This window comes from Caloenas nicobarica, chromosome 1 (genome assembly GCF_036013445.1).
Source record: "Caloenas nicobarica isolate bCalNic1 chromosome 1, bCalNic1.hap1, whole genome shotgun sequence".
Classification (NCBI taxonomy): Eukaryota; Metazoa; Chordata; class Aves; order Columbiformes; family Columbidae; genus Caloenas; species Caloenas nicobarica.
Window position 1 is genome coordinate 203,312,862 of NC_088245.1, and position 26,361 is coordinate 203,339,222.

Here is a 26,361-nt window from a genome sequence, read left to right on the forward strand (position 1 = left end):
CCAAAGCTCAGGTTGCATTATGCTTTGTTCCACGTTTCATGGTAATAAACATTGACATAAATTTCTGTAGATTTCACATAAAGTGATTGTTAATTTATTCATGGTTGAAAAGGATCTTAAAAAAAAAAAAAGGAACAGAACAGAAAAGACTTATCCAGAAGACAAATACACAGCTTGCAGGATAAGAAATACAGATCTTTCATGCCTGTTTGTTTTGCACACAGTAATGACTGCTACATTCTGATTAGCAATCTTGACCTAGTTAAAGTGCTATTGTTTCTCTGTGTTCCTATTCTTCTAAAAGACTGTGGCTAGACATGATATTTTATAATCCATCAGATGTAAAATCTGCATAAAGAATATAATTGTTGTGCTTCAGCAACTTGGACCAAAGCCCTGACGTTATATTTCTAGGCAGTACACTGTGAATAATATAGATGCATTTTTAGGTTGGTATGTTCAGTTGGCAAGATATGTAATTTTTCCATAAGCGAAGGTAAATTGTGGGATTTCTAACATACTGATTACTATTCCAGCCTTATTTCCAGCTAATGAGAATTAAGTGGATACTTGTCAGCCAAGGAACATCCTTATTTGTTACCATAAATTCCATTTTAGTAGCACTTTCACTACAGTAAACAGGGAGAAAAACTTGCGTCACCTCTCAATCAACGTTATGATTGACAGTGGCGCTTATGCCTAAGGATCAACCAGAATGAGGCTGCCAGTGCTAGAGATCCTGTATGGACACCGAGTCTGTCCCCAAATCTCTTGCGATCACAGACAGGGATGGGTGGCAGGAAGGTTTGGGATGTGCAAAGCAAACCCCTCACGGCAGCAAACCTTGCTCCTTGTGAGCGGAGCGGCCTGGGGAGTGATTAATTAAATGGGAGAGGAGTGGGGCAGGGTGGAGGTGTGCTGGCTCGGGCTGCCGTGCTCACCAGCCATGTGGGGCTGAAGGCACCTGCTCCTCTTCCTCGCTGCCCGGAGCAAGTGGTTTGTCCCTTCCTGCAGACACGCTCGGAGCGGGTGGCATGTAGGAGCATGAAGAAGAGGAGGCACCTGGAGCTGAACCTGTGAAACCCAGGCTGGAGCGGGAAACAGCATCTGCTACTCTCGCGCAGGTCTTTGCAACCGTGGTAGGACCACCTTGACCCAGCCACGGTGCCGTGTGGACACACCAGCTCTCGGCGCTGCTCCCCATTGTGCCCAGGGCCTCCGCTCTGTCACGCAGTCCTGCATGAAAAATGAATGTTGTTTCCCAGATCAGCATCATCCAGCAGGTTGGACTTTCTGAACTTGCAGTGCTAAAATCTCTCTGAAGGCATCTGTCACGCTTGCATTCTCAGCCGTGTCAGGTGGAAGCTGCAAATGAAGACAAAAGATTAAAAATAAATACCCTCTTGCTGTGCAGAGAAAGTGCAGCGCAGAGAGGCTGGGGAGAGGTGCTCAGCAGAGGACCATGCTGTTGAGATCTTCAGGAGAGATGTCAGGGTGAACCTGATGTGGGTGTGGGGAGGAGTAGGAACAGCCAGAGACACCAGATTTCAGAAGATACATAGAAAAAGTGGTAATGGGAGCCCTTTTGCCTGTTCCTAAAAAGTGTGTCTGTAGTCAGAACCAGGCCATGAGGGTGTGCGTGTGATCATGGCATTAGGACCTGTGGTGGCCCCAGAGGTGGCAGCTCAGGGCAGTGGCCCCTCCTCATCCTCATGCCACCCCCAGGTGCCTCAGTGGCTCTGCAGCTGGTGGTGGCCACCATGGCCACCATGTCTGGCCAAAGGGTCCAGCCCTGGGATACAAAGGTGCTTTCACAGCATAAATAAGAAGTAGCATTCAGTAGGTTTTCCGCCTCTGGAATGAGGTTTGTTGGGGTTTTTTTGGCCACTTTCATTGTTCAAATATTTTCTGTATTTTTCATGTAATTCCTTTACCCCTTCCCCTCCACAGAAACATGAAGGATTTTGTTTACGGCGCATCCATAGATACGGTCAGCACATATTGTGAGAAAGTCTAGGAAATTCAAAAGAGACCTTTTAAAGTAGATTTGTCTGCTGCTTCTATATTAAAAGCATAAAATCCAAAGCTGCTTTTTTAATATCAGAAGTATTACTCCACATGAATCGCTACTGCTGCCACGCTGCCTGCTTCACAAACCAAGTGTGATAATCGCTTGGGGTTTAAGTCAGCAGCATGTTATGAATTTCGTCCCTGTTGTTGCACTACACAAGCTAAGAAAGCTGCAGACCTCACTAGGAAAACATGAGAGATGGGAGAACAAAGGTGGCAGGAGATCTTCCTTTTACGTCTCCAGCTAATAAGGGTTAGTGGAGACTTAAAACTATCACGCTGATATTTTCTCTGTAGTTTGCTTGGAGCATTTTGGTGTTTTGGTCCGGTCTTAAGTGTATACCTATAAACATTTTGGCATGACAGTCAGATGTGTTACTAACACCTCTGCACAAGGCCAAGGATGGGTTGCACTAGGAAATGAATTTTTTTTGAAATCTGCAGGCACTCTGGAGATAGTCGGGCAAGTCAGAGGGACAGGCTGTGTTTTACTTGTCCTGAGAGCTGTGAAACTCAAGGCTGCTGGATGGTTAACCTAGGACTTCTGTCAAGCTCTGAGCTCCTACACGTTGCTAAATGAAGCAAAAAGCAAATTGCAAAGGCACTCTAACTGAAGAAGCTGCATGAAGTGCACAAAAAGTAAGACTTTAAATGAAAGTGAAACCAGATACTCTTCTCATTTCCTGCTGCCACATGTGAATTCTCTTCTTGGCCATATTGGACAGTCCCTGTGGAAAGGAATACAAGGTGAATGCACATGGGTAATGTCAGAAATGGATCGAAGATATGATTAATATATTATTAAATATGAATATTTTGGAGAAAACGATGTCTAAAATTTCTCATTGACAAATTGTGCTTTTGCACCAAAGAGGTTTTTGTTTCTATTTTCTGAAAAAACTTTTGAGCCAGGAAAAAAATAATCAATTTTCAGCAAGATCCTCTAGGTCAACATTTAGTAAAAAAAAATAATCCAAAAGAAAGGTGAAGCAAAAGTGCCTTTTTTTTCCCCAAAAAAGATAAATAATTTGATAGCAGATTTTGATGAGCCCTAATTATTAGCTGGGTGGAACTCCTGCTGATTTGTCCTAGTGTCAGGGAGCATCAGAGAAGAAGCTGCCTCAAATCCCTGTTAAGACTCAGCATAAGTTGTAAATAGAAATTAATTGTCCCTCTGCACAGGACGTGGTGTCTCACTGGGTCATTTAGACCAAGTCACCTCTAGAGTTTGCTCTGGAGTTAACGTCCCTGAGCTGTTTGGCCAGTAACAGCACTGCACCGTCTTGCAAACGTGATCTCCAGAGGCTTAGCCTGTGAGGTTTTAACTTCAGAAAATCAGTGCATCCAGCAGTCCCTCGCTCTAAGTACGTGAACACATGCTGAATCACCAGAGACTGCTCAGCAAAAGGTCTTAAATAACAGAGGCTGGGAGGAAATGGATGTTCTCTTTGATGGTTCCTAGGGTGCTGCCCACCTGCCTGTGGGATGGAGCTGTGCAAGGAGGGCTTCCTCCTCTCCCGCTTGCTGACATGTCACTCATTTCCCTTCGCAGAGCCTTTCAGTGTTGCGCAGTTCAAGTAGTTTGAGATGTGTCATCGCGAGCCTGTTTGATCTGAGGAACGTGCCTGTGTGTTACAGGAACTTTTGGTTTACTTTTACTGACCCAAATCAGTCCTAGCTTGCAAATTGGAAGAGATGGAGCCAAAAATCTGGCAAACATTTTTTTTTTTACCCTCTGAAGTGTCTGCTTTTCTTGTGGAACAGGGCTTGAGTACCGACTTTCAATCAGAAGTTGAAAAATGTGATTGCTAGAAAACTGCAAAGATTTGAGTGATCAAATCCTGGTCTGCTCCTTTCTGAAAACGAAACAGGAGTAATGCTGGGGCAGCAGAGCCCCACAGGCAACAGTGCTTGGATGAAATACCAAGACTGTGATGGACACTGCTTGTCTCACTGAACAAACACAGACTGGTCCCCTGAGAATCACTGTGACACAAAATTGGTAACAGCGCGATGCAAGGAGGGGCAGGGTCTTCATCCCTGTGGGTTGCCATGTCCTTCCCATGCCCTTGCCCTCCACACCCATGGCTCATGGGGGATGTGAAAGTGGGACCTTTTCAGCAGCCTCGGTGAAGTCTCCCAAGAGTCCCCTGCACCTTTGCAGCCTCACTCAGTCTCATTACTGCTTTAAGGTGGGGACATTTATTGACCAAGGTGTTGTCAGCATTCAGACGGGAGTGTTTGCATGGTTTGGGGGAGATGCCATAAGCCAGAACTTGTTACTTCTTCAGAAATGCGTAGTGCCTTTTTTTGGTAGGCACGATAGCAGCGCAGATGTCATGAACCCAGGAGTCCCCCAGCCCATGTCAAGGGGGGGAACGCTTGTTAAGGGATGTGTCTGGAGATCATGATGCTCTCCCTGGCTCTGCTGCTGAGTTGTGCATGTCACCAAGCAAACTACAGCTCACCCGTCTCCGCTAGCAGCGAGCTCAAATGCAGAAGAAAAGCAGCTACTACGCACAGCACAGCACAACACCTGCATTTTAAATTGTATCAGAAGGCCTGGTGCAGGTGCTCTGAAAATGTGAAGACATTTTAAACAGCTCCCTCTGATTCAAAATTTCAAGCAAAACCAAAATTAACTCAGAAAGGCATATTAACCACATAAAGGACAAACATATGCAGAGGTTATATTTATTAATTATCTGTTCAGCCTTTCTGTGAGCAGCACATCTGAAAGCAAAACATGCTGATGAGCTGGGGACTTCCCCATTTCCCAGGAAGACAAATCTGGGGGCAAGAGAATGATTTCTAATAAACGCACTGACAGCAAAGATGATGGGAAAAGGAAGTGCAGCTTACCGTTTCTTTCTGCAAAGGAAAGTACAGTGACTCATGTGTCAGAAGGAACACGCTAACCAAAGACAGGCTGTGCACTTCACAAGCGACCACCCAAAATGTCCCCCATAGGGGACAGCTAATGACAATTGGTTACTCTTGAAGGCACAGGGTCTGAGGACTTGTAGAACTAGACACCAGCCTGTCTGTCCTTATGAAATGAAAACATGAATCTGTGATTCAAAAGCTATGCTGGAAACTTAACTTGAGATATGAGATGAGATTTGCAATGTCAGAGGGAGAAATTACAAGTGTTACTTTGAAGGGTAAACTCAGTGACCTGCTGATGCAATGGAAGGATAGGTGAGTACTGAGGAAATATATATATTTGTCGGTTGAGCTCTTCTCAAGCAGCTCCCTGATATTCACACCAGAATAAAAGTGTTCATGCCTGGAGTTATCTGGGAAGAGCTCTTACCTATAGATAAGCCTGAAGTTGAGGGTAATGGGGACCACAACAGTGTTAGGTGTCCATGGACTTCTGTACTTGAAATAGCATGATACAAAGGATGTGATTTGAAGATCTCATGAATCATCCTTCCTCACTTAACTGGAAGATTAGAGTTCTCAGTGTTCCCTGTGCCCATCACAGGCTCCCAAGGTATCGCGGTTTGTACGGGCGCCGTTTCCTCACTGGCACACACAGGTATTTGCCAGATGACGTTGTCCTGTTGCCTCCAAGGCCGGTGCACTTCTGCCCAGGTGCAGAATGGCAGAAGGTGAACCATGTTTCCCTGCGAGTTCCCTGACATTGCTCACAGCTGACAGTGACAGCGTGTGTGCCAACGGGGCGAGGGCTGCGTGTTCACCGCGTCCAGTGCTTGGTGCGCGCCGCTCATGTCCAGAGCTAAAGACATGACAGCTCTGCTTGTTCAAGAGTTATCTGTTCCTGTACAAACCGTGTTTCTGAAATCAAAGCAGTTCTACTTGAAGGCACCTGCACCAGCCCAAACTTTTCAGTTCATGGGACTACAGCTTTGTTTTGTGTGCAGGGGTAGTGTGCAGAGGAGCGTGCATCAGGTGGACAGGGCCATGAACCTCTTCTCCTTCCGTAGGCCCACAAGGCTTGTGAGCAGATTAAAGTATGGCTGTAAATATTCAAGGAAAGGAAATACAGTTACAGTTCTCAGAGCAGTGTTGCGTGGTCTGTGTGTTTTATAGCAGATGTTTCAGGACATAAACAATTAGGTCTTAATGTATTAATAGACATCTCTGTAAAATAATCCGGCAGTACATTATGAACCAGACCCTTTGCTGACATAACCTGACATGGCTCCAGTGGCTTCATTTTCAGTTTTGAACAAATTAACTTCTAACGTCTTTAATTATACACATCTCTGGCCAGTATAAACCTATGTTTGATCAGGATGCCTGGATGTCATGTGTGCCATTAAAATATCTCCTAGGACTTTTGGACTCTACAGCAGTCAAAAATGGCGTTTGGGATCATATACCAAAATCATGAGAGTGCAATCCTGCGGCACTGGATAGGGCAGAATTCATGACTGTGCTGGTCTCTGCTACTGAAAAATACTTCAGATCTGGCTGGCACAATTAGAAGGGAGAACTCTGGGGCAGATATGCCCTGGGCTTTGCCAGCTACAGCTCTGGCAACCTCACACCCAGAGGGGAAAGGGGTTCTGTGATCAGTAGGAGGCAGCAATGCTTGAAAAATGCTGGTGGCCAGAAGGACAGGGTGGTGGTGGCAGGGAGATGTCTCACAACATATTTCCCTGCAGTTCTGCATGGTTTCGTTGACTGACAAAGTCCAGAGTAGCTTTCTGTAGTAAGTGCTGCTTACTTGCCTGTTGACTTGAAAGATAATTCTAGCAAATAGATTACAGATTGTTTCTTTGGTGTCATCTAATGACTTTTTTATTTTATCTCTGCTTCTTCCAGCTCCAAGGCTCCTTGAAGAGAAAGCTGGTGGTCAATCTGTCACCTGTCAACAACAAGAGGCCCAATGGTGTTTCAGAGAGCTCTTTCCTTGACATTAAGAGGATAAGAGTGGGTGATAATATCTCACTGGGACAAGGTGGACAACATGTTAACAATTGCCAAAGCCAGTCAATGTCAGGAACTATGTCTGTGGGGCAAGGGTCACAAAGAAAGGCCAGCAACCTAGCAAACAATGCACATGCTAGTGGGAATGGCATGTTTAATATGACTTTGAAAGAGGTAAAGAAAGAACCAGGAGAAACAATGTCCTGCAGCAAACACTTAGATGGCCAGACATCCCATGAGAACACATTCCCTAACAGATATGGGGAAGATGCGTGGGAACAAATGGATCTGGATCTTCAGGAACTATTTAATGAACTGACTAACATATCAGTCCCACCAATGAGTGATCTTGAACTAGAGAATATGATAAATGCCACAATAAAACAAGATGAGCCATTCAACATTGACCTTGGGCAGCAAAGCCAGAGGGGTCCTGTGAGATCTCTGCAGATGGATAAGATGGTGATAAAGAGTGAATACCCAGCAGGCATGAATCAGGCTCCTGTGGGCTCCCCGCAGATGAGGCCTTCTTCTACAGGTCCAGCCTTCACTATGGCCAGTGCTGCCATGTCCACCTCTTCACCCATCCCTTCGGTGCCTCAGAGTCAAACACAGGTGTCGCAGGTTTCTTCTGCGTCCAGTCGGCCATTGCCTAACTGGCAGGAGGTGTCTCATGCACAGCAGCTCAAACAGATCGCAGCCAACCGGCAGCAGCATGCCTTGATTCAGCAGCAACAGCAGCAGCAGAACCAGACGGCCAACTGGTCCGCCTTGTCTCCATCAGGACCTTCGCCTGGACCCTTCGTGCAAGAGAAAATCCCCAGTCCTTCTTTTCGCCAGCAGCAGTTCAGCCCACAAAGCTCAGCGATGCTCGGGGTACCAGTCAACGGGAACCAGCCAAAAGGGATGAATAACTACATTTATAAACCAACCACTGCGCAGAGCAATCCCATGGACATAATCATGCAACAGAAGCCTCAGGACCTGAATAGAAACTTTATCAACAGTGCTCAGCCACCACTAGAGCAGCATCATGGCAACACAAAGCCTTTGTTTCACTTTAACTCAGAGCAAACAAACCAGCAGATGCCTTCAGTTTTGGGTTCCCAAAACAAGCCCGCCCTTCTGCACTACACACAGCAGGCACAGGGTTCAGCCCCCATGCAACAGCCACAGCAACAGCAGCAGCAACAGCCGCAGCCGCAACCTGCTCAGCCTCTCCCCAACCAGTCTCTGCAAAGGCCGCCTAATGTACCCCTAGCAATGCAGCAAAAAATGATGCTTCAGAAAATGCAGCAAAGCCAGCAAATCTCAGGTTTGCAGTATCCCGTCTCCCAGCAGCACAGACAGGTAAGGCAAATGCCTCCTTATTTCTTATAGAATCTGTCTGGTCTGAGTAGTAAAAAGGCTTTTCCAGCCTGGCCTCATTCCTCCAGGAGATACGTACTGGCAGCAGATAATCTCCATCTCAGCACATACTTAATCGAGCTGGTGATAGCACATTTAGCACCTATTCAGGTATATTGTAGATGGACATCTGTAAGTATTTCAAGAAAGACATGTTCATAACACTTTTTTCATAATGCAATGGAGTGAATATGTCTATATTATGTAGATACTTGTCAGAAAGGTGAGATAGTAGGGCAGATGCAAGCTTGTTTTGGACCCCTATCCAAGTTTCCTAGTTTACAAAAATTTAAGCTCTTTTGAATGGCAAAATTTTAATGAATTCCTGTGTTATCATAGATAAGGTATTTTACAATGTTAGTTTTTATGCCATCGTTTCCCTCAGGGAGGCAAGGTTAGGAAATTCTGGTTTTAGATATCTTTTGACAGACATGACAAAAATACTGTTTGCACATTTGTTATCTGTTTGGCAAAGGAAAACTAAGACTTATCTGTGAGCTTTATAAACACCCATCACACTTCTGGGAATATTCTGTGGATAAAATATTATACACGCTTAGATATGAAGGTCAAGGTTGCCACAGATACATCTACAGTTATATACCACACGGCTCCCACGGTGTTGTCATGAGTCAGTGCTCTGACACCATTGATTACTGTAGCTCAGCTCTGCTGTGTGAAGTTACTGTGCATCAGGATCCCAAGTTTCAGACCTGCCAACCAAAGTTTGGATATGTAACCTCACTGTACCCCAGTAAATGAAAACCAGGTGCAAAACAAGTAAAATGTGTGTTTGATCTTGGGACATTTAAGCCACTCTGAGGAGTCTTGGCGCAACAAATGTGGTTCAACACATTTGACGGTATGGACTGGCAATATGGGTGTGGAGATCATTGTAGATTTCTTATATGTGAAAATCAGCTACAAGAAACTACTGAAAAGTGAAAGCCTAAGTCTTCCATAAAGTCCCAGAGAAGCAGCATTGTGAATAAATTGTTCAGAACTGGAGTTTCTTGGCCAAACTGTTTGGGTGAACAGTCTGATGGTTTGGGGTTTTTTTTGTGCTTTGTTTTTGTTGTTTTGGTTTTGGCTTGTTTGTTTGTTTTTAATATAGTTGTATGCATGGAAACCCATCTCCTTTTAACTCTTTTAAACTCCCTGACCAACCAACCACAACTTTCTCCAAGAGAGTCCCTTAGCAAGAGCTATGAGGTGAAGTATTCAGGCATCTTTGGGTGGGGAGACGTTGCTTTGCTGGGAGATGCTGGAGAAGGAGCATTGGCAGGAGGCGAGCACGGCTACAGCTTTATTGCTTTACAGGAGGTCTCTGCTGGCTGTTCCTCTCCTTCTTGGGCTACTGTGTGCTCTCTCTTGGGCGCATTTCCCCATTCTCTTAATAGACTGGCAGGGAGATGAATTTTAACAGTTCTTTTATTCAGCCATGATGAAGCTTCCAGCAATCTGTCAGCACAGGGGAGACAGGCAGGACTTCTGCAAAGATTACTATTTTTCTGAAAAAAAAAATATGCAAGGTCACATTCTAGAAAGGAATAAAAACACTGAGAGCAACTCTGCTTGAGGCAATACTCACTCCTTGCTCTGTGTCCTCTTGGGCTGCTGCTCGGGGCAGCAAGCCGGCAAGATGGTACTTGGCAACATGGCCATAGCAGCACTTGAGAGATTTATCGTGAGTGCTGAGGGATCTCTCACCTGTGCAGACACAAGACCCTTCGGCTTAGGAAACTTTCCCTAAATGAACTTTGCTGAGTGTCAAACTGTAGATATTGCACCAAGGAAGGAGTTTTGCCTGTCAGCACAGACTTCTGCAAGTACCCTTCCAAAGTTTCTGGTCGTCTGACCACTTTCCAGAGTTTTGTCTGAAGGATGTGCCTACCTGATCCACAGCACAGCTGAGAAGCTTGGAAGCTTTGTAAACAGAGATTACAGGGCTTTTGCAGAAAGAATGATATTGTTTCTATGCTCTAGAGAGATAAGTGGACTTTTTTAAGAGATCCTTACCAGTTGTTCCAAAGTTTTGCTGAAATTCAGAGAACCGGATAGGTCTCTCTCAGTAATCTGTAGCTGGTGGAATGATACTTAGAAATACAGATGGTCCATAAATAGTAGGATTTTGGATTGGTTTGAACATAACTCTTCACCTGGCAATATTTATGAATTCTGTGAACTCCTTTAGAGCCCGCCTAAACAGCAGCAGGAGCCCACCAGCCCCTTGGTCAGGCCTGCTTGTCCCCATAGGTCCAGTCTTAATATTAAATCAGAGTGGGAGGAGACAGCCCAAATGTTATATTCCAATAAAGACAACAAAGCTCAAAGCAACCTTGTGGATCAGCTCCTGCTGATTTTAGTAATGGGGGCATCACCTCGTTTAGGCTGCATGGTCTTCTTTTCTGGAGGATCATCTCCCACCTCTGAGGATTCCTACACATCATTAGCAGTAATGCATGATTAATGACCAGCATTTACTAATTAACTTAATGATTAACAATTATTTTACTCGTGCCCTACTTCTTCATGAGGAATCAAGGTTTGATTCTGCTTGGTATCATTCAGCTTCTCCTCAGATCATTATAATTATGGACTATAAGGACCACCTCAGTACTTGCTGGAGTGCTTTGCAGCTGCAAATGTGCGTGCACATGCATAAAGGGCTGCTGTGACATTGCCATCAGATCACACTGACTGGGACACTATAAATTCACATTTTCAGTTGAACCAGCTCACCCTCCGGATTTTTACTCGCTGAGTTTTAGGATCCCAAAAAAAGCATTTGAACTTGACTTTATCAGCCCAAGCTTGCTAGCTGGAAATGTAAGGCTTATAATTCCTCTGCTTGTCACATTCACTTTGTGTCAAATCGAAGCGAACTTGTAGTGGGATTTGCTAATTAGATGTCTTTTGCCTCCAGGGAAAAGTCATAAAAATGATGGAAATCTTCTTGGTTTCCTGGAAGGCTAATCTGAATGAAGGTTTTGTTTGCTTCTCTGTTTTATTCTCCATTGTTGTGGGAAAGATGCACCTTTCCATTTTCTATCAGGACACAACATATGCAGTCATGAAAAAACTCTTAGAAATTCAACACTCCCTTTGTTTAGTGAATAATTAGAAGCTCCAAATTACGCGCAGGTTTAATCAGGTTTGCAATACTTATAGAGTACCTGGGCTGATGTAGGGAACATCTGTAACTGGGCTTGGGTAGAAGTTTGAAGTCTAACTTTCCCCTTGTGAAGAAATGTAGACCAGTCAAAGATGCTTCTAAAGTAAGACTTGAGTTTTTTAAACAAAATCTTTATATTTTCGACTAGTCCAAGAAATCCCACACATATTTCCAAAGTTTTTGTTCAATAAGATCAATTAGTTTTCTGTGAAGAAGTCAAAAAAATAAAACAATTAAAAAAAAAAAAGTCTGTATCTGCTAAATAAAATATTATTCATCCCCCTCTGTTTTTGACCTAAAGCCAAATTAAACTCAAAAGTTTCAAGCTGACTTCTTCTCCAAGTTTTTCATTCAAATTCATTCACTCAAGGGAGGGGAGCAAAGAAGGCTGAGCTCATGAGAACGAGAGCCCTCATGGAGCAAGGCCACTGTCTGCTACATGTGGGCATGTGCCTATTTAGTCTCAGCTTTGGGGGCAAAGACAGTGCAAGAGATCATGCGAGCTTCAGCCCCCACTTTACATGAACAACCAGTAGTCCTTATTTTTAAGGCCCTGAAAGTGTCAGTGTTTTCTTTGTAGAAACAACTCAGCAGTGTTTCCTTCTGCAGAGCTCAGGGCATTGTTCCTTTATCCTAGTAATCACTTTAAGGATGGGATCAGCTCCTTTTTTCTTTTTTTTTTTTTTTCCCAAGAACCTGGGAACGTGGTGTGATTAGTTGTAGTTTGGGGCGCCTTTTTTTTTGCCCTTAGTTGCCCTAACTGGGCTGTGCCTTAGATAATTTTCTTCACCAGGTCTTAACAGGCTCATTTTAAACCCAACCAGTCTCCCTTCCTACTGAATACTGAGCAATCCTTTCTCCAGTGTGCTCCAAGCACGAGTGTACCATCTGTACCTCTTGGCTCACACTTTCCCACAGCAAAACTTTGTATTTCGCAATACAATGGCCTCTCAGGTGCCCCGTGACCCAAGGACACGGCATGGCTGCGCGGGGCCGGAGACGCCATGGTGTAGCACTGCCCCAAGGCATGTGCCACCAGTGAGGAGCTCCAGGTGCTGAGGTGACCTCCCTAGCAGGTTCTTTCCACTACACCAGCTCTTCACATGCCCAGGAAATCAGTGCTTAACTGATATATATGCATCGCTCTTAACTATCTCCAAGGGATAGAGATGGTATTTCAATTCACCTGGCAGCTCTGCAGAGGTGCTGAGACAGATTCTCTTCTCATGTTCTCCAGTGTAAACCCAGGGTAATTTCATTTATTTTCAGGAGAGCATAATTGGACTTATAGCAGCATAGGAAGCAGCAGGATATGGCCTTCTACCTTTTTTTTTTTTTTTTTAAAGCATGGGCACCATACGGATTTAATAAGAAGTGTATGTTAAACTGTCAGATTGTTAGAATGCTATGCGAGAAAGAAGCACCAGGAGCAATAGATCTAATGCCTTTTTTTGAAGGTGCAGGTAGAAGAATTCTTGTTATCGTTCACTGCTAAGCAATGACTTACACCTCTAATTTAGCCTCTGAAATTTATCAGAGAAAATGTGGCTTCTTTGGATGATTCATGTAAAAACAATATTTTCCTAGACCTTTGTGTTTACCACTAAAGAAGAGCACATTTTGGTGAGGCAACCTCTCTGTTTTCGAGTGTAAAGGAACTATTTTGCAAATACTTGTGAAATGAAGAGAGAAAACCTTGTGGTAATTGGTACAAACCAGGACTTAAATTTGACTTAGATCATAAATAACAACCATTCCAGGCTTTTGGAATCTGCAATAATAGAAACTGTTCCATAGTGTAAGAAAATAACAATGTGACCTTTCTTTCAATGCTTGCTATAAAAATAGTATTTGGATGACAGCTTTTCTTGATAGCTCCATTTTGGTCACATTCCTTCATGCAAGGGCTTCTGAATTAAATATTCTGGATAAAAAGTGGAGAATGTCCCAATAACCACCATCGATTGCAGGGTCATAGCTGATTTATGAACACGAAACCAGAGAGAAAATGTCATAAGTTGCTGTGTTATCATGGTGGACAGTTGTCTTGGTAGTTCCTTGCATCATTCATGCTCAGTTTGCTGAATGAAATACATGGATAGCCACACTGTGGACCGTCAGTCCCAGAGGACGTTGTAATTCAAAGGCTCAGAAACACTGCCACTTCCATAAAGTTTCTTGAACTCTTTGCATAAAGTATTTACACTGGTAGAATAGTAGAATATTAGCCACTTAGGCCAAATGCTTCTGGGTTTGGGAATTCAGGACGTAGCTGAGATAATCCCGGTTGTCTCATTTGGACTGCTTTTTGAAGGTACTTCTATGAAGATTCCAATAAAAGCCATAATTGCACTTGCCTAGATCAGTTCTTTGCTAATGTCAGCAGACTTGGAGTCTTATTTATTATTTATTAGTATTGTGAAAGTGCCAGGGAGGTCCACTGAGAGGGCAAAATGTCATTCTGTGAAGAACTGCATAAACTCTTATTAAAAATAGCCCATCTCAAAGGGACAGTGTTGATCTGTCTTCCGTAAGAATCAAAGAAAAGATGAGTTTTATGAAGGAAATTTGAAGGATAATCTGCTTCTACCCACCTGCATGTCTAGAGGTGTTGATTTGAGGGCTGCAGTGATCCAGAAGGCACTTCGTGAGCCGGTCAGCTGTCTTGGCCATGGGGAAAAATAGTGCAGCTGGAGACAGGAGTCACAGTAAGGGTGCTGGCTGCTTCAGGCTTCTGATTTTACTCCACTGCTACCTGGAAGATCTGGGCTAGGGTAGGGAAGCAGAGGGACAGCAGAGGTACCTGGTGTGTACATAAGAGAAGGTGATGGTGGCTGTAAGGAGGAAAGGGCAGGTAAGAAGATCGACAGTGCTCGTGGCCTGGGATGGTGCAGTAAAGTAGAAAACCATCACCAAAGGCAGGACATGAGTTTGTGCTTATCAGATTAACTGGAAAGGAGGTGTAACAGGACAAGCCTGGGATAAGGAGCTGTGAGGATACAATGCTGACTGAGAGGCAAGAGGCTGGCGATGTTTCAGGTCTGGATCCCTGCTACTAAGCAAGTTAGTCTGTCTTGACCTGCGATCTCATCGATAAACCTGGGATATCTGTGAGAGCTTCTCACCTGGCTGAAGTGAGGATTTCTGCTATTGCTGTGTGTGCATCTGAGGCCAGCGTCAAGGCCTGAGTCAACTTCCTGCAGGGATTTTGGAAAGGCTGCCTGGAAAAACAATGTAATTCCACAGCCGTTTAGAGCTGGCATGGTGAAAACCCCTTTCCTGTAAATTTTTGCTTGTTTGTAGGCAATTTATGAATACCTCAAGAAGTCAAGGAACAAAAAAAAATTTAACAATCCCCAGCTCCCATTTTTCTCTCTAGAGTCCTCCTATTTTTTTAATTCCCCGAAGTCCTCGACAGCAAGTCCCAGTAACTTGTCTCTCTAGAGGTTCAAAATGAAGGAATACTTTAACGGCAAATATTACTTTTACTGCTGGTGTTTTTATGGTGGAGACCTGCCCTAGGCCACAGATGACTGTCATTAAGGCAACAGCAGACCTAGTAATGTTGCTTTAATGTGAGTTTTCACAGGTGAATTTACCATTTGTACATGATGCTGATCCAGAAAATCAGCCAGATGCTCCAACAGAACTATTCCAGAACCATCTGCCTGTTTCATTTGCTGCATGCCTGTTTCTGGTAATGTACACACAGTGTAAGAGACAGCTTTTGCCCTGAAGAATTTATAATCTAAATAAGCAAGCCAGCCAAATCTTGAGAGGAAGGAAATGTTACTGTATATTTTATACATTATGCTATATTTTGGGGAAGAGAGAAGGAAGATCTCATTCAAAGCCATTACAATCAATCCTCTGGAGCTGTTGGATAAGGACTCATTTACCATCGCAGAGGAATCCTGTGACAGTCTAGAGTTGAACCAGACCCAGTGTCAGTCTCAGAAGCACTGTCCTTGTGTTCCCAGGATAGTGCCTGAACCTATCAACCTTCATCTGCTCATCTTGATGTGACAGCCCCTTGCCCCTTGGTCTGAGTGTCTTCTCTATAGAGCCAGCGTCCACAGCTCTCAACCTTCACACCCTGTGCAATCCCCCAGAGGAGACCTCTGGAGTAGTTACAACAGTGTTCGATGCCTTTTTTTCCCTTTGTACCTATAGACTGATGGTAAACAGGGTGAATCCAGCAGTTTGCCAGCTCTCCAAGGGGCCTTTGAGACACGGGTGCATGGGTGGCCATGCCCTGGCTATGCTTGGGATTCTGCTTGCCACCTTGTGTGTGGGGAAGGAGAGGGATTTTGAGAGCAGCCTCACACTGCCTTGAACAGACCAACTGAGTTGAGCGTCATCTCTTCAAAAGTGGTCCTCGCTTCTCTGTCACCCCTGATGAGGCTCTGTTCTGTCAAGTCTCAGCTGGAATTTGGAAGGGGGCTGAGTGCCTGAAGCAGTTGGTCTGTCTGAAAAGCCAAATGCCTTTCATAGTCTTTTAATAGTGATACTTAGCCTTGACATAGCTGTGGAAACATGAGAGTTGAATGATTCTCCAATTTCTTAGGCAGACGTGAGGATTTCTGCAAGGTTCACATCATATTGTCAATCAGTAGAAAACACAGAAACCAGGTAAAAGCAGGGATATTTCTCTCTCTCCGTCGCACCGGTTATCTGTACTTAATGTTAATCCCCTAAGATTCCTATGTAAGCAGCAAGGAAGGCGCAGCTCAGAGTACCTAAACCAGACACATTTGTGGGGCATAACCTCATTGCAAGAGTCTGAGCGCCCGTGAGCCCAGCTGTGCGGCTCTGACTGCAGGACACAGACTGAAACTACAGCACACTGAATTGTGTGCCAGTTTGTCAGAGGAAGGGGAGGACAAGGTGCTTTGGACAGTCTCGGGTGAGGTTTCACAGGATGGCAGAGCCGATCTAAAGGCTAGGAGCTTCAGAAAGGGGCAAGGAGTCCTTCCCCACCCCATCCCTGTGTTCACTCCTTCCTCTGGCACCAGCTCTGGCGTTTGTCTGAGTTCTCACAACGCTGGCAGAAAACTATCCTTTTTCTCTCTGTGTTGGTTTTCCCCTCTTTTAGTGACTTTCTTCAGCTCGTGGGGTCAGACAAAGCCAACACTGGCACAAGGGAAGTGGCAGGAGCACGTAGCTGGAGGCAAGAAGTGAAGGTTAAACTCCACTGAGGTGGCTGGTGCTGGGGAACCTCAGCTGCAGGGGTGGCCAGAGAGGGAGCAGAAAGTGGACAACTGACTGCAGGAGGGAGTCTGAGTGTGGAAGGACAGGAATTGAGGGCAGGAGAGGTTCTGGTAGCAGAAAGTTTAGTGAAGGGAAAGAAACAGTCAGGTGGGACCAGATCCAGAGTAGGACAAATGTGATGGGGCAGACAGAGACTGGGAGAGGTGGTGGTGAAGGAGTAAAGTGCAGGAAGGGTGAGGGTCCAAGGACAGGAAAAGCCTGGAAGAAGGTAACAGAGAGTGAAAATTTGGTTTGGATGAGGAGGAATGAGAGAGAAGGATTGGGAGCTCAGGAGGAGCAAGATAAGAGTGAGTCTGCATGCAGGTGGAGGGATCCGAGGGTGGGAAATAGTGTGGGAGGAAATGGGGCAGAATAGGATCCACTGATGCACAGGGGACAAGCACCTATGGTCCTTGCAAAAGGGAGAAAGGAAGACTGATAACACTTAAAAACTACCTCTGTATCGTGTGCCAGGAACAAGTGAGGAGGCACAAGGAGCTTGTTGTCCAGTAGTTCCTGATGTGTCTGCAGGACGTCTTCAGGCCAGGGCAGGAAAGGCAGCCTTCCAGACTTGCCTCGCTCAGAGCACTTACATTGCCAGCTGAAAGGACACGCTACATATTTCAGTCCGTGCTAGTCATCCTGCCAGTCTCCATCAGTCAGGGAGACAGAATAAACAGCATATGTGTCCCACTGGAAAAAAATTAATACATCCCGTTCTCAGGTTTTCTTCCTTCAGGGGCCCCCTACAGCTCTTCTGCCACCCCCAGCTGCAAGTGTAGCCATTGAATAACCAACATGTAGTTTATTCCTGCCTGGCAAAACATGTATATCAGGAAGAAAGATGGAGACTGAGTGGTCCTCTTAGGCCTTCATAAGAAGCTGTGTAGTTCACCTTGTTTGAAAAGTTCCCCCTGATTGACTGATACCAAAATACTTGCAATGACCAAGGTGTGAAAATGAAGGTGGTATTTCTGTGGAGCCAGTTTGTTCTGCAACCTGTAAGAGGGAAAGGTTCTGAGGGCTTTCCGTGATTCTGTAAAGATGGGTTAGATGTGCTCTCACAGTCTTTTCTTTTTCCAGTCCTTTCTATAATTTACAGTGGTTGCAAGCTGGGCCACAGCCTGGCTCCAAGTGCATGATGAATGACTAAAGGATTTAGTGCTTTGGTTCTGGTTAGAAGAGCATCCAACTTTATCCATTGCAGAACTAGATTTCTCCGAACGACTGTAAGCTGCGATCCCAGCTGAAGCAGGCTTTGCTGGGGTGACTCCAGTCTTGTCTGGTTTCAGCTAGAATGGAAAAACAAGAAAAGAATGGCTTTTTTTTTTTTTCCGGCTGGAGCTGGTAAAAGACATGGGAAGACATAGGGATTAGCAGAAGTATTGGGAGCTTCACAGCCTAAGTGCAAAACAGAGTGGGAGAAGGGTGAGTGGGAGTGAGTTCTGGCTGTCCATCCTTAATCCAAAGCCGCCTGCTCCTTCCCAGGCCATACTTCACTGTCATACACTTGCAAATTCGCTGCAGGAATGAAAACAGACTAACTTTAAGCTTGTTCCCAAAGTTGCAAATTTGTCCCTGCTGGGTGTTAATTTAACTGCTTCCAGGGCACCAGGATGTCTACTAGTGTTCGCTTTTCCTTCTTTCTTTTTTTTTTTTTTTCCGCACATCTGGTATTGTGAAAACTTCCAAGGCACCACACAGAAGAGTGATGAACTGACCACTTTTAACCCTTTCTGTAGCATGGCAAGTATGAACCTGCCTGTCACTCTCCAGTGTTTTCACCCTACGGTAGAGTCCGTAGGCCTTGTTACGCATGGGATCCACAAGCTCTAAGGTAGGTCTTATGAGCATTTCACAGGCTGAGAATCAAGCCTTTCTTCAGCTCCACCATCCTCTGTTTCTCCTGTGAACAAAACTGGCTAAACAGTAACAACTGAACTTTAAAAATTTCTAGCAGGAAGAAATAGGTTTGGGGCAGGGAGGACTTTTTTCCAAAGTATTTCTTTTTTCCTCTTGCTTTTATCTGGTGTTACCACTTTCCAGCAGGGAGGACATTCATTGCATTAGTTTTGCTCACATTATGGCAAGCGATGGCCTTTTGCTGGTTTTGGTTTGGTGTTTGTTTGTTGCTTTTTGTTTGGTTGGTTTTTGATTGTTGCGTTTGTTCTTTAACGGCTGCATTAACTGTTCACCTGCTGCATCCACTGAACCAGAGCAAATACAAAACAATCTAGGTGTCTCATTTTCAGTCATAGTTGTTGTACTTTACCTCCACTTTCTGTCAAACAGGTTGTATGACCTGCTCACTTGTTTCACTAACATACTCCAGCTAATAGCGTACAGACTGGCTTTTTTGTCTTTGGCTAGGATTTCCTAAAAAAAGCCAAAGGTACTTGAAACTAACATTCCTCTTCCATTTTTGCCTATTGTGCAATGCCAGCTTTATGGCACAAGGAGAGTATAAAGTCTTCTTTGGTGTCTTCCTCTCAACCCTATCATTACTTTTAATCCTGTGGCCTTCCTTTCATACTTCCATTCCAACAAGTGTCCCTTCTCAGCCCTGGTTCCTCTTCAGCACCCAACTCTGGGGAGCTGAAACACCTTGGAGAAACATCTCACAGCTACATGGGCTGCTGAACACAGCAAGAAAGCACCAGCATCCATCACAGTGATGCAGGAGACCCAAACGTGCCACAGTCCTTGATTTTGGCATCTTCTTCATGTAGAGTTTTCACTGCTGAGTTTTATTTTTAAACGAAGTAAATAACTCTCCATCCACAAATTACAGACCTCTCTGGTAAACACGAAATCTGCTTCACTGCTTCCTATTCGAAGTGCTACCGAGGGCGGCCTTTTTCAGAAGCAGCACCTCTCTATGGGCCAAGCTCCAGGGCCCCGGGAAGCATTGGAGCAGTTCTTCAGAAGAGTTTTCCATAACCACATACATACGCTGCGTTCAAAAAAACAAAAAACCAAAAAACCACAACTTCAGATTTTTAATCCTCCTGAAATGCTTTCTGGAGCATTGAGCTCACCACCTGAAAATACTAATGAAATTTAGTTTGTGGAGATACATTCATCTCCCTATTAAGCCTGAGCTTTTTAAAGCTGCAGAGTAGGAGTTATGTGTCCATAGCCAAATTATTTGTGCAGATATAGAGAATGTCAGTCCAAAAACCATATAGCTTTAACATATCCACCCCTGTTTTTCTTCTGACAAGTTTTCCAACTGGTGCACCTAGTAACCACCTTTGAAATTGGCCATAAGTAAATTTAGGCTGGAAATTAGCAGCACATCCCCAGCAATTGGAGAAATTGTTTGGCTTTCCCAAGGAGGCTGCTGGTGGCCAAAAGCCTAACTGCTTGTAAGATAAAATTTAGAATAAATGTTAGATGATATGTGGTACTAAGGCACTCAGCTTTAAAATTAGATCCCTTTCTACTCCTGTTTTCGTAGCAAAGACACAATAGTCCTCTGGCTGTCGCCTGATCTCTCCCTTTCTTTGAAGGAGCCAAGTGGGGAGCTGTGTCAGCCACTGCTCAGCAAAGTGGAGTAGATGGCATGGTTAGGGACACCAGACAGATTTGCAGGCATTTAACTGTAGCATTTGTTTTAATATATGGTCTACTGTTGTTATGAGCTCTGAGGATATTTTCCTCCCAAGGAATCCAAAGCAAATCGAAAGCTCATCAGTTGTAATTGTATGTAAATTTGCATATGAATCATTAATGAAAGTCAGCCTGTGGAAAAAAATTAAAAAAGAGCTAAAAGACCTTTGGACATTCGTGTGAAGATCACTGTGCTTGATACCAGGGAATATGGAAATGTTTGGACTGTTTGCTCAAACGGGCACAATGTTAATGAATCATTTTAATCACCTTGTCTTTCAACAACTATGCAAAACCAAGCTGGACAAAAACAACATACAAAACCCAGAGGCAATTGCGAGGCTACTAATTAGATAACTTTGTCTTGATATTTGCATTTGAGCCTATGGATCTGGAAAACACAGTATGTTACTCTCAGGGCAAGAAGCAAGCAAATGGCTGCTGCCCCACGTCCCCTCAAACGACATTGTGAAGGTGCCTCTTGATCTCTTGCATCCCCCAGGATAAATACCAGGGATAGTCTTTGTTGTGTTTTTTCCAGTTTCTTCTTACGTCTCTGATCTTCTTGTGGCAACAAAACAATGCAGGATCTGGAATTATGCTGTAAATGATAGTGAAAAAAAAAAGTAGAATGCCCAGATTGTGTGTTATTTTAGCCACACAAATGCTATCAGTAAAAACTAAACCAAATTCAGTTCACACACAAATATCAGGAGGAGCACTGAGATAGTAGCAATAGCAGAAATAATGAAATTATATAATATATGCTAATTGTTTTCTACGCACTAATTCATCCATAAAGCTTCTGTGAAGTAAGTAACTATTAACTGTTCTGTAAAGGTTAAAAATTGAGACTGTGCGATCAACAGCTTTTTGTAACAGCTGATGAAGTTAAAGCGTTAGAAATACATGTGGTGCATCTAAATAGGTGACTTGGTACAAAGTGGCTGAGGCAAGGTGAGATGAAGTAGATCAGTACTTGTGAAAACAGGCCGTCTATTGAGATGCATAAGTATGGCTTTAATTTTAGTCTCGAAAATAGGGTTTGATTCAGAATTAGCACAAACTTTGCAGTTTTTATAAATTTTTCAAATTAAATTTTTTTCACCGAGCACTCCCCTGTTGAAAATTCAGATAGGCAAAGATTCCTACAAGTGTCAATGAGTATTTTCAGGAAACTTCCTTTTAAAGATCTAGAGGGTTTGACAACCAAAGCGGTCAGGATTTCATTTCATTAATATTTAAATATATATAGCTTAAAGCAGTTTAAAAATTCAGAGGTTTATATTTCATGCTGAAGGAGGCTGTATGTGTCGATACTCATGTGTGATCAAAATGAGCTCATGTAGGCTAGAGTAGCATCTTTACACTTCACGAAATAGCAAATGGATGCAAAGGTAAGATCTACACTTTTAAATGTAGATTACAGGAGAAATTGATTTCACACCAAGGCTTCTGAATTTGCATCTCAACTATTTTATATATGTCTATTTACCCAGAAGGCAAATATATTTTCATGTATGACAATGCAGAGGGCACCTCTTGTCCTTATTGAAATGGTAATCAAAATATTGTTACATAAACATCAAGAAAAAAAGAGTTATATTTAAATATATTAAGTTTCAGAACAATGCTCTCAAAGATTGGGAGAAGTTGGCTTTTATTCCCTGTTAAGACTCAAGTTTTCCTCTTATCCATCAGTTCTGAGTGTTACTGAGGTCCTGGGAGAAACACGGGGCAAGTCCTGTGGTGAGTGAGAAGGAAATGAAGTCTGCACTCACCTGAAACCCCCTCACCAGTTTGCTTAAAACAGCAAAGTGAATGGTAGGAGCCCCTGTGGTGGAAGTGGGGAGCACAAACACATACATATATATATACACATACGGGATGATGCCACTCTACCACTAGGTGTTTGCAACTCGAACACCACTTGCAATCTGCACATCCGTCTTGTACAATGTATGGAAGAGAAGAAGCAGCTTCTTTACAATTAATCTGAGACTTTTCAGACAACGCAAAGGTATGAGAGAGGAGATATAGATAGAGATCATGAATAACATGGGGAAAATGAACAGAAAATAATTAATCACTGTTTCTCCTAACAGGAGAGTTGCAGGCACCTAATGAAATCATCAGGCAGCAAAATATGCAAGAGGAAGGTGTCTTATACCTGACACCAGGGAACGCTTTTTGTGGGCATCTTTGTGGCACAACACTGTGGCTATCAAAAGTAAGCATGGATTCAGAACAGGGGCTGGGCAACTTCAGAAGAAGTATTTGCCGAAGGCAGTGAAACGCTACGGTGTAGATGGAAAGTTGCACTCAGAAAATTGCTAAATGGCAGAAGCCAGATTTATTTGAGGCAGTCCCAGCATATAGTCGCTCTGTTCCTATAGTCCATCTGTGAACATCTCTTGGCCACTCTGAAGGTGACCACTGTAACACACAGTTGTTTGGAGACACAGAAACGATGCTGCTTGTTCAGAGCAGAAAACATTATTAATGCAAAGAAACCAGAAATGATGCATGGTTTGGGAGGAGATCAGCTTAGCTATATCTTCCCCAATGAAGCTTAGGGTCACTCAGCCTATCAGCCCCTCATTGCAGCTGTATTTTTGATAGCTGACTGGTCTCCAGTTGACCTGGCCTATTTTAGCCCAGCGGCACCAAGGCTTGTGAAAGTGGATCTGCTGTTTGCTTCTCAGCTGTGAGAGCAGGCACGGCAATGTGATCATGAGCTGTGCGTCTTGGAAAGCGTTTTTCTGAGATGGCAGCTCTAGGAGAGCTTAACAACCCCAGCAGTTTCTACCGGCGTATCTGCTCCTCCTGGTGCTGCCTTCAAGGCAAGTTTAGTGACCACTTTCACAGAGTGGCAGAAATGTCCTGCAGAAATAAGCAATGGAAGGGAGATCGTGATTATCAGCTACTTATAACTGATCCAATCTGGAATGGCATTTCATTGAGAAGCCAAAAGCAATAGTGTCAAGGTACTAGTCATGCTCACTTCAGAAAGTTTTTGCAAAAAATGAAGGAAATTAGATTTCTAAAATAACTATTGCAGGATCTCTTTCAAGCAGAGTATGCAAAGCCCCCATAATACTAATGCCTGCTTTTCACATTATGTTCAAAAGACTTCTTCAGATTACTAGGATGATTTCTGTAAATAGTTACAAAGAACCTTGTTTACTCCTCCTTGCCATTGCAAGTTCCTAAGCAAAGATTTTAGGTCTGATTCTTGTTCAGGCTGAGATCCACTTTGTATCATTATGACCATAGAGAGAAGCCTTTAATGGAAGAAAAATTTAATTACATATTTGGGTCTCTTTGGTGTAACAGGGGCTTAGTGTTAAAAGAATCAGTCTTTAGGTGTTCCTAAAGCTCTTTAAAAAAAGATACAACAATGTGCAAAGTGAACTCCAATTTATTAATTCAAGAGCAGTATGAGCAGCAGCAGCAGTAAAGAAACCCGATATATCCATCAATCAACACTGTGGAACCCTGTTTGTTTGCACTAGTTAGAGAGTGATGAATAGGTCCTCTGTGTAAAACATTCAGCTACAGTGTGAGAGGGTAATAAATTATGTTTGTTAATTTTATATGCCATACATATAAAAATCACTAAAAATTGTTAATACACTGTAGTGGTGACAGAAAGGTCTGGTGCTGTAGGAACCTGAACGCAGTGCTTTTTCATCTCCACAAGTGAAGGTCTCTTTTGGCATTTCCTGCATTTCAGGGAATATGATATAAAAGGCCTGGAGGAAGAATTTTACCTACTAATCATTCAGGTTCACAGCTGGCTCACTGGACTATACTTACCTAAAAATGATGCTTCTTGCTTACGCTCATAGTCCCCATTACCTCAGCAGTCAACGGAGAGAGACATGGACCCCCAGGGAATGAAGGAGGTGCTCAGGAGACATGGTGTGCTGGTGGTGGAGGCTGGGGGGTGATGCCACAGCTCCCCCAGCTCTGGCGGGTGCCCCGCGAGGGCGATGTGTGGGCAGGCAGGAGCTCGGCTGTGGGTACAGTCCTGGCCTGTGAGCAACCAGCAGTGAGCATTGAGAGTTTGGTCTCAAACCATCCTGTTCTGGCACAAGTAAAGGAATTCAGATCTGGGCAGCTGGCATAGACTACATAACCAGCTCAGCCTGGCATTTTTTATGCCCAGGTTAAACTTTTGCAATTTGGTTTTCGTTTATCCATGTGAGCTCTTTCCGCTTCTGGCTATGAGCTTTGACCAGGACAACACTTTACAAACACTCCTCCTGCCTTCTGTCCTACAGCTGTGCTGTTGTATAACCCTGTTCACATTTTCACACCCACTTTCAGGTTAGATGTGAGGAATAGATTTTTTACACTGAGGGTGGTGAAACCCTGGCCCAGGTTGCCCAGAGAGGTGGTGGATGCCCCATCCCTGGAGACATCCCAGGCCAGGCTGGACGGGGCTCTGAGCAACCTGATCTGGGTGAAGATGTCCCTGCTCATGGCAGGGGGCTGGACTAGATGAGCTTTGAAGGTCCTTCCAAACCAAACTGTTCTATGATTCTGTTGCAGCCAGGGCTAAGCAAATGTCCGTGTTCACATAAACTGAAGTTACTTTTCAGAAATCTTTCCTCCCTAGATAAGCTGGTTGCTGTTGTCTGGTGTGTACTGCAGAAGGCTACAAAGTCTGCAGTGACCCTGAACGGTGCGGACAAAAGTATGTCTGAGTATTTTTTAAAACATTGTCTCAGAGGAGAAGGCAAGCTTGAGAAAGTTCTTCGTTTTCTAGAAGCTTGCTTTACGGCAGTATTTATTTCTCAAGTCAGGGCAGCGAGGAAATGAGTCTAATGCATGAGAATGTTGCCATGTTATTAAATGGTGGTGTAAAAGCTGTGCTTATTTTCATGGGAATGAGATCCTTTGCCAAAAATGAGATGCCTCAGCTCCCCCCCGGGACCGCATCCTAGTTTGGAAGGAACGGAGGAAGCCGCTGTGAGCAGTTGGAGCAGATAGCAGGGAAGATGGTGCATTTGTGGCGGCCTGTTTGTGAGGACGGAGAAGCTCGGCACTTGCAGGCCGATGCAGCGAGCCTTGCTCAGGGTGAAGCCGGCAGATCTGCCTGGTGTCCCTGCCCTTGCACCCCTGAAAACATGCCCCGAACCGCTGCTCGCTCTTTCCAGTGCTTGGGTGTTGCTCTCGTTTACACCAGGGTACAAATCCAGACTAATTGCACTGAAACCCACTGATTTTGCAGGGTGCTGTGACAGGGCAGAGTCGGACCTGCCCACACGACACAGCACAGCAAACTGGCCCGTCCCTACAGGGGAAAGTCATTGATGGCAGCGCTGAGCTTCATCCCCCACGCTGTACAGTAAAAATGAATGTAAAAATAAGACTAGTTTTGTTGGACTTGTTAAACACAAATCATTTCAAACCCCCTGTCAGCAAAAAGTATTTTTTTTCCTAGCTATTTTTATTTTATTGGAAACGGGGAGAACTCATTAACACTGGTGTTTTGAACTGTAGTTTAATAGAAGGCAGACTAATACAGTTCATTAAAATATGCATGTTTGATGTTTGAGGTAATGTTTGCACAAAACCTTGGGGAGAGGATACTGTGGAGCTAAAATGATGTTTTTCACAGCCAAATGGCATAATCTCATTACCAAAGTTTTGTGATCAAGATGAAAGGTACACTTAGTAATTGCAAGGGATAAACATTTTTTTCTCCATAACTGCCCTTATTACTCACGGGTAACAGATCCAATGCAGATTGTTACATTTCTTCTTTTCTCTTTCTGTCTTCTTTCCTTTACCACCCACTTCGTTTATGATTCACCATCCGTTTCTATGGACTGGATGCAAGGAATTTAGGAAATTTCTGTTTGCCTATTTCACAGCAAAAGATCGTCCTGGAGAGATGCATTTGCTAACATTTAGCCTGGAGATGCAGATACTGC

The 26,361-nt window shown here is 44.0% G+C and overlaps 1 protein-coding gene across 1 annotated transcript in view; it reads left to right on the plus strand.

The window, feature by feature from the left end:
* The window catches only part of MAML2 (mastermind like transcriptional coactivator 2), a 221,333-nt gene that overhangs the window by 141,632 nt on the left and 53,340 nt on the right, over nt 1-26,361 (plus strand). Inside the window, exon 2 of the mRNA XM_065654287.1 lies at nt 6,868-8,322. Coding sequence (XP_065510359.1) covers nt 6,868-8,322 — 1,455 coding nt within the window. The remainder of the gene's footprint in view (nt 1-6,867; nt 8,323-26,361) is intronic.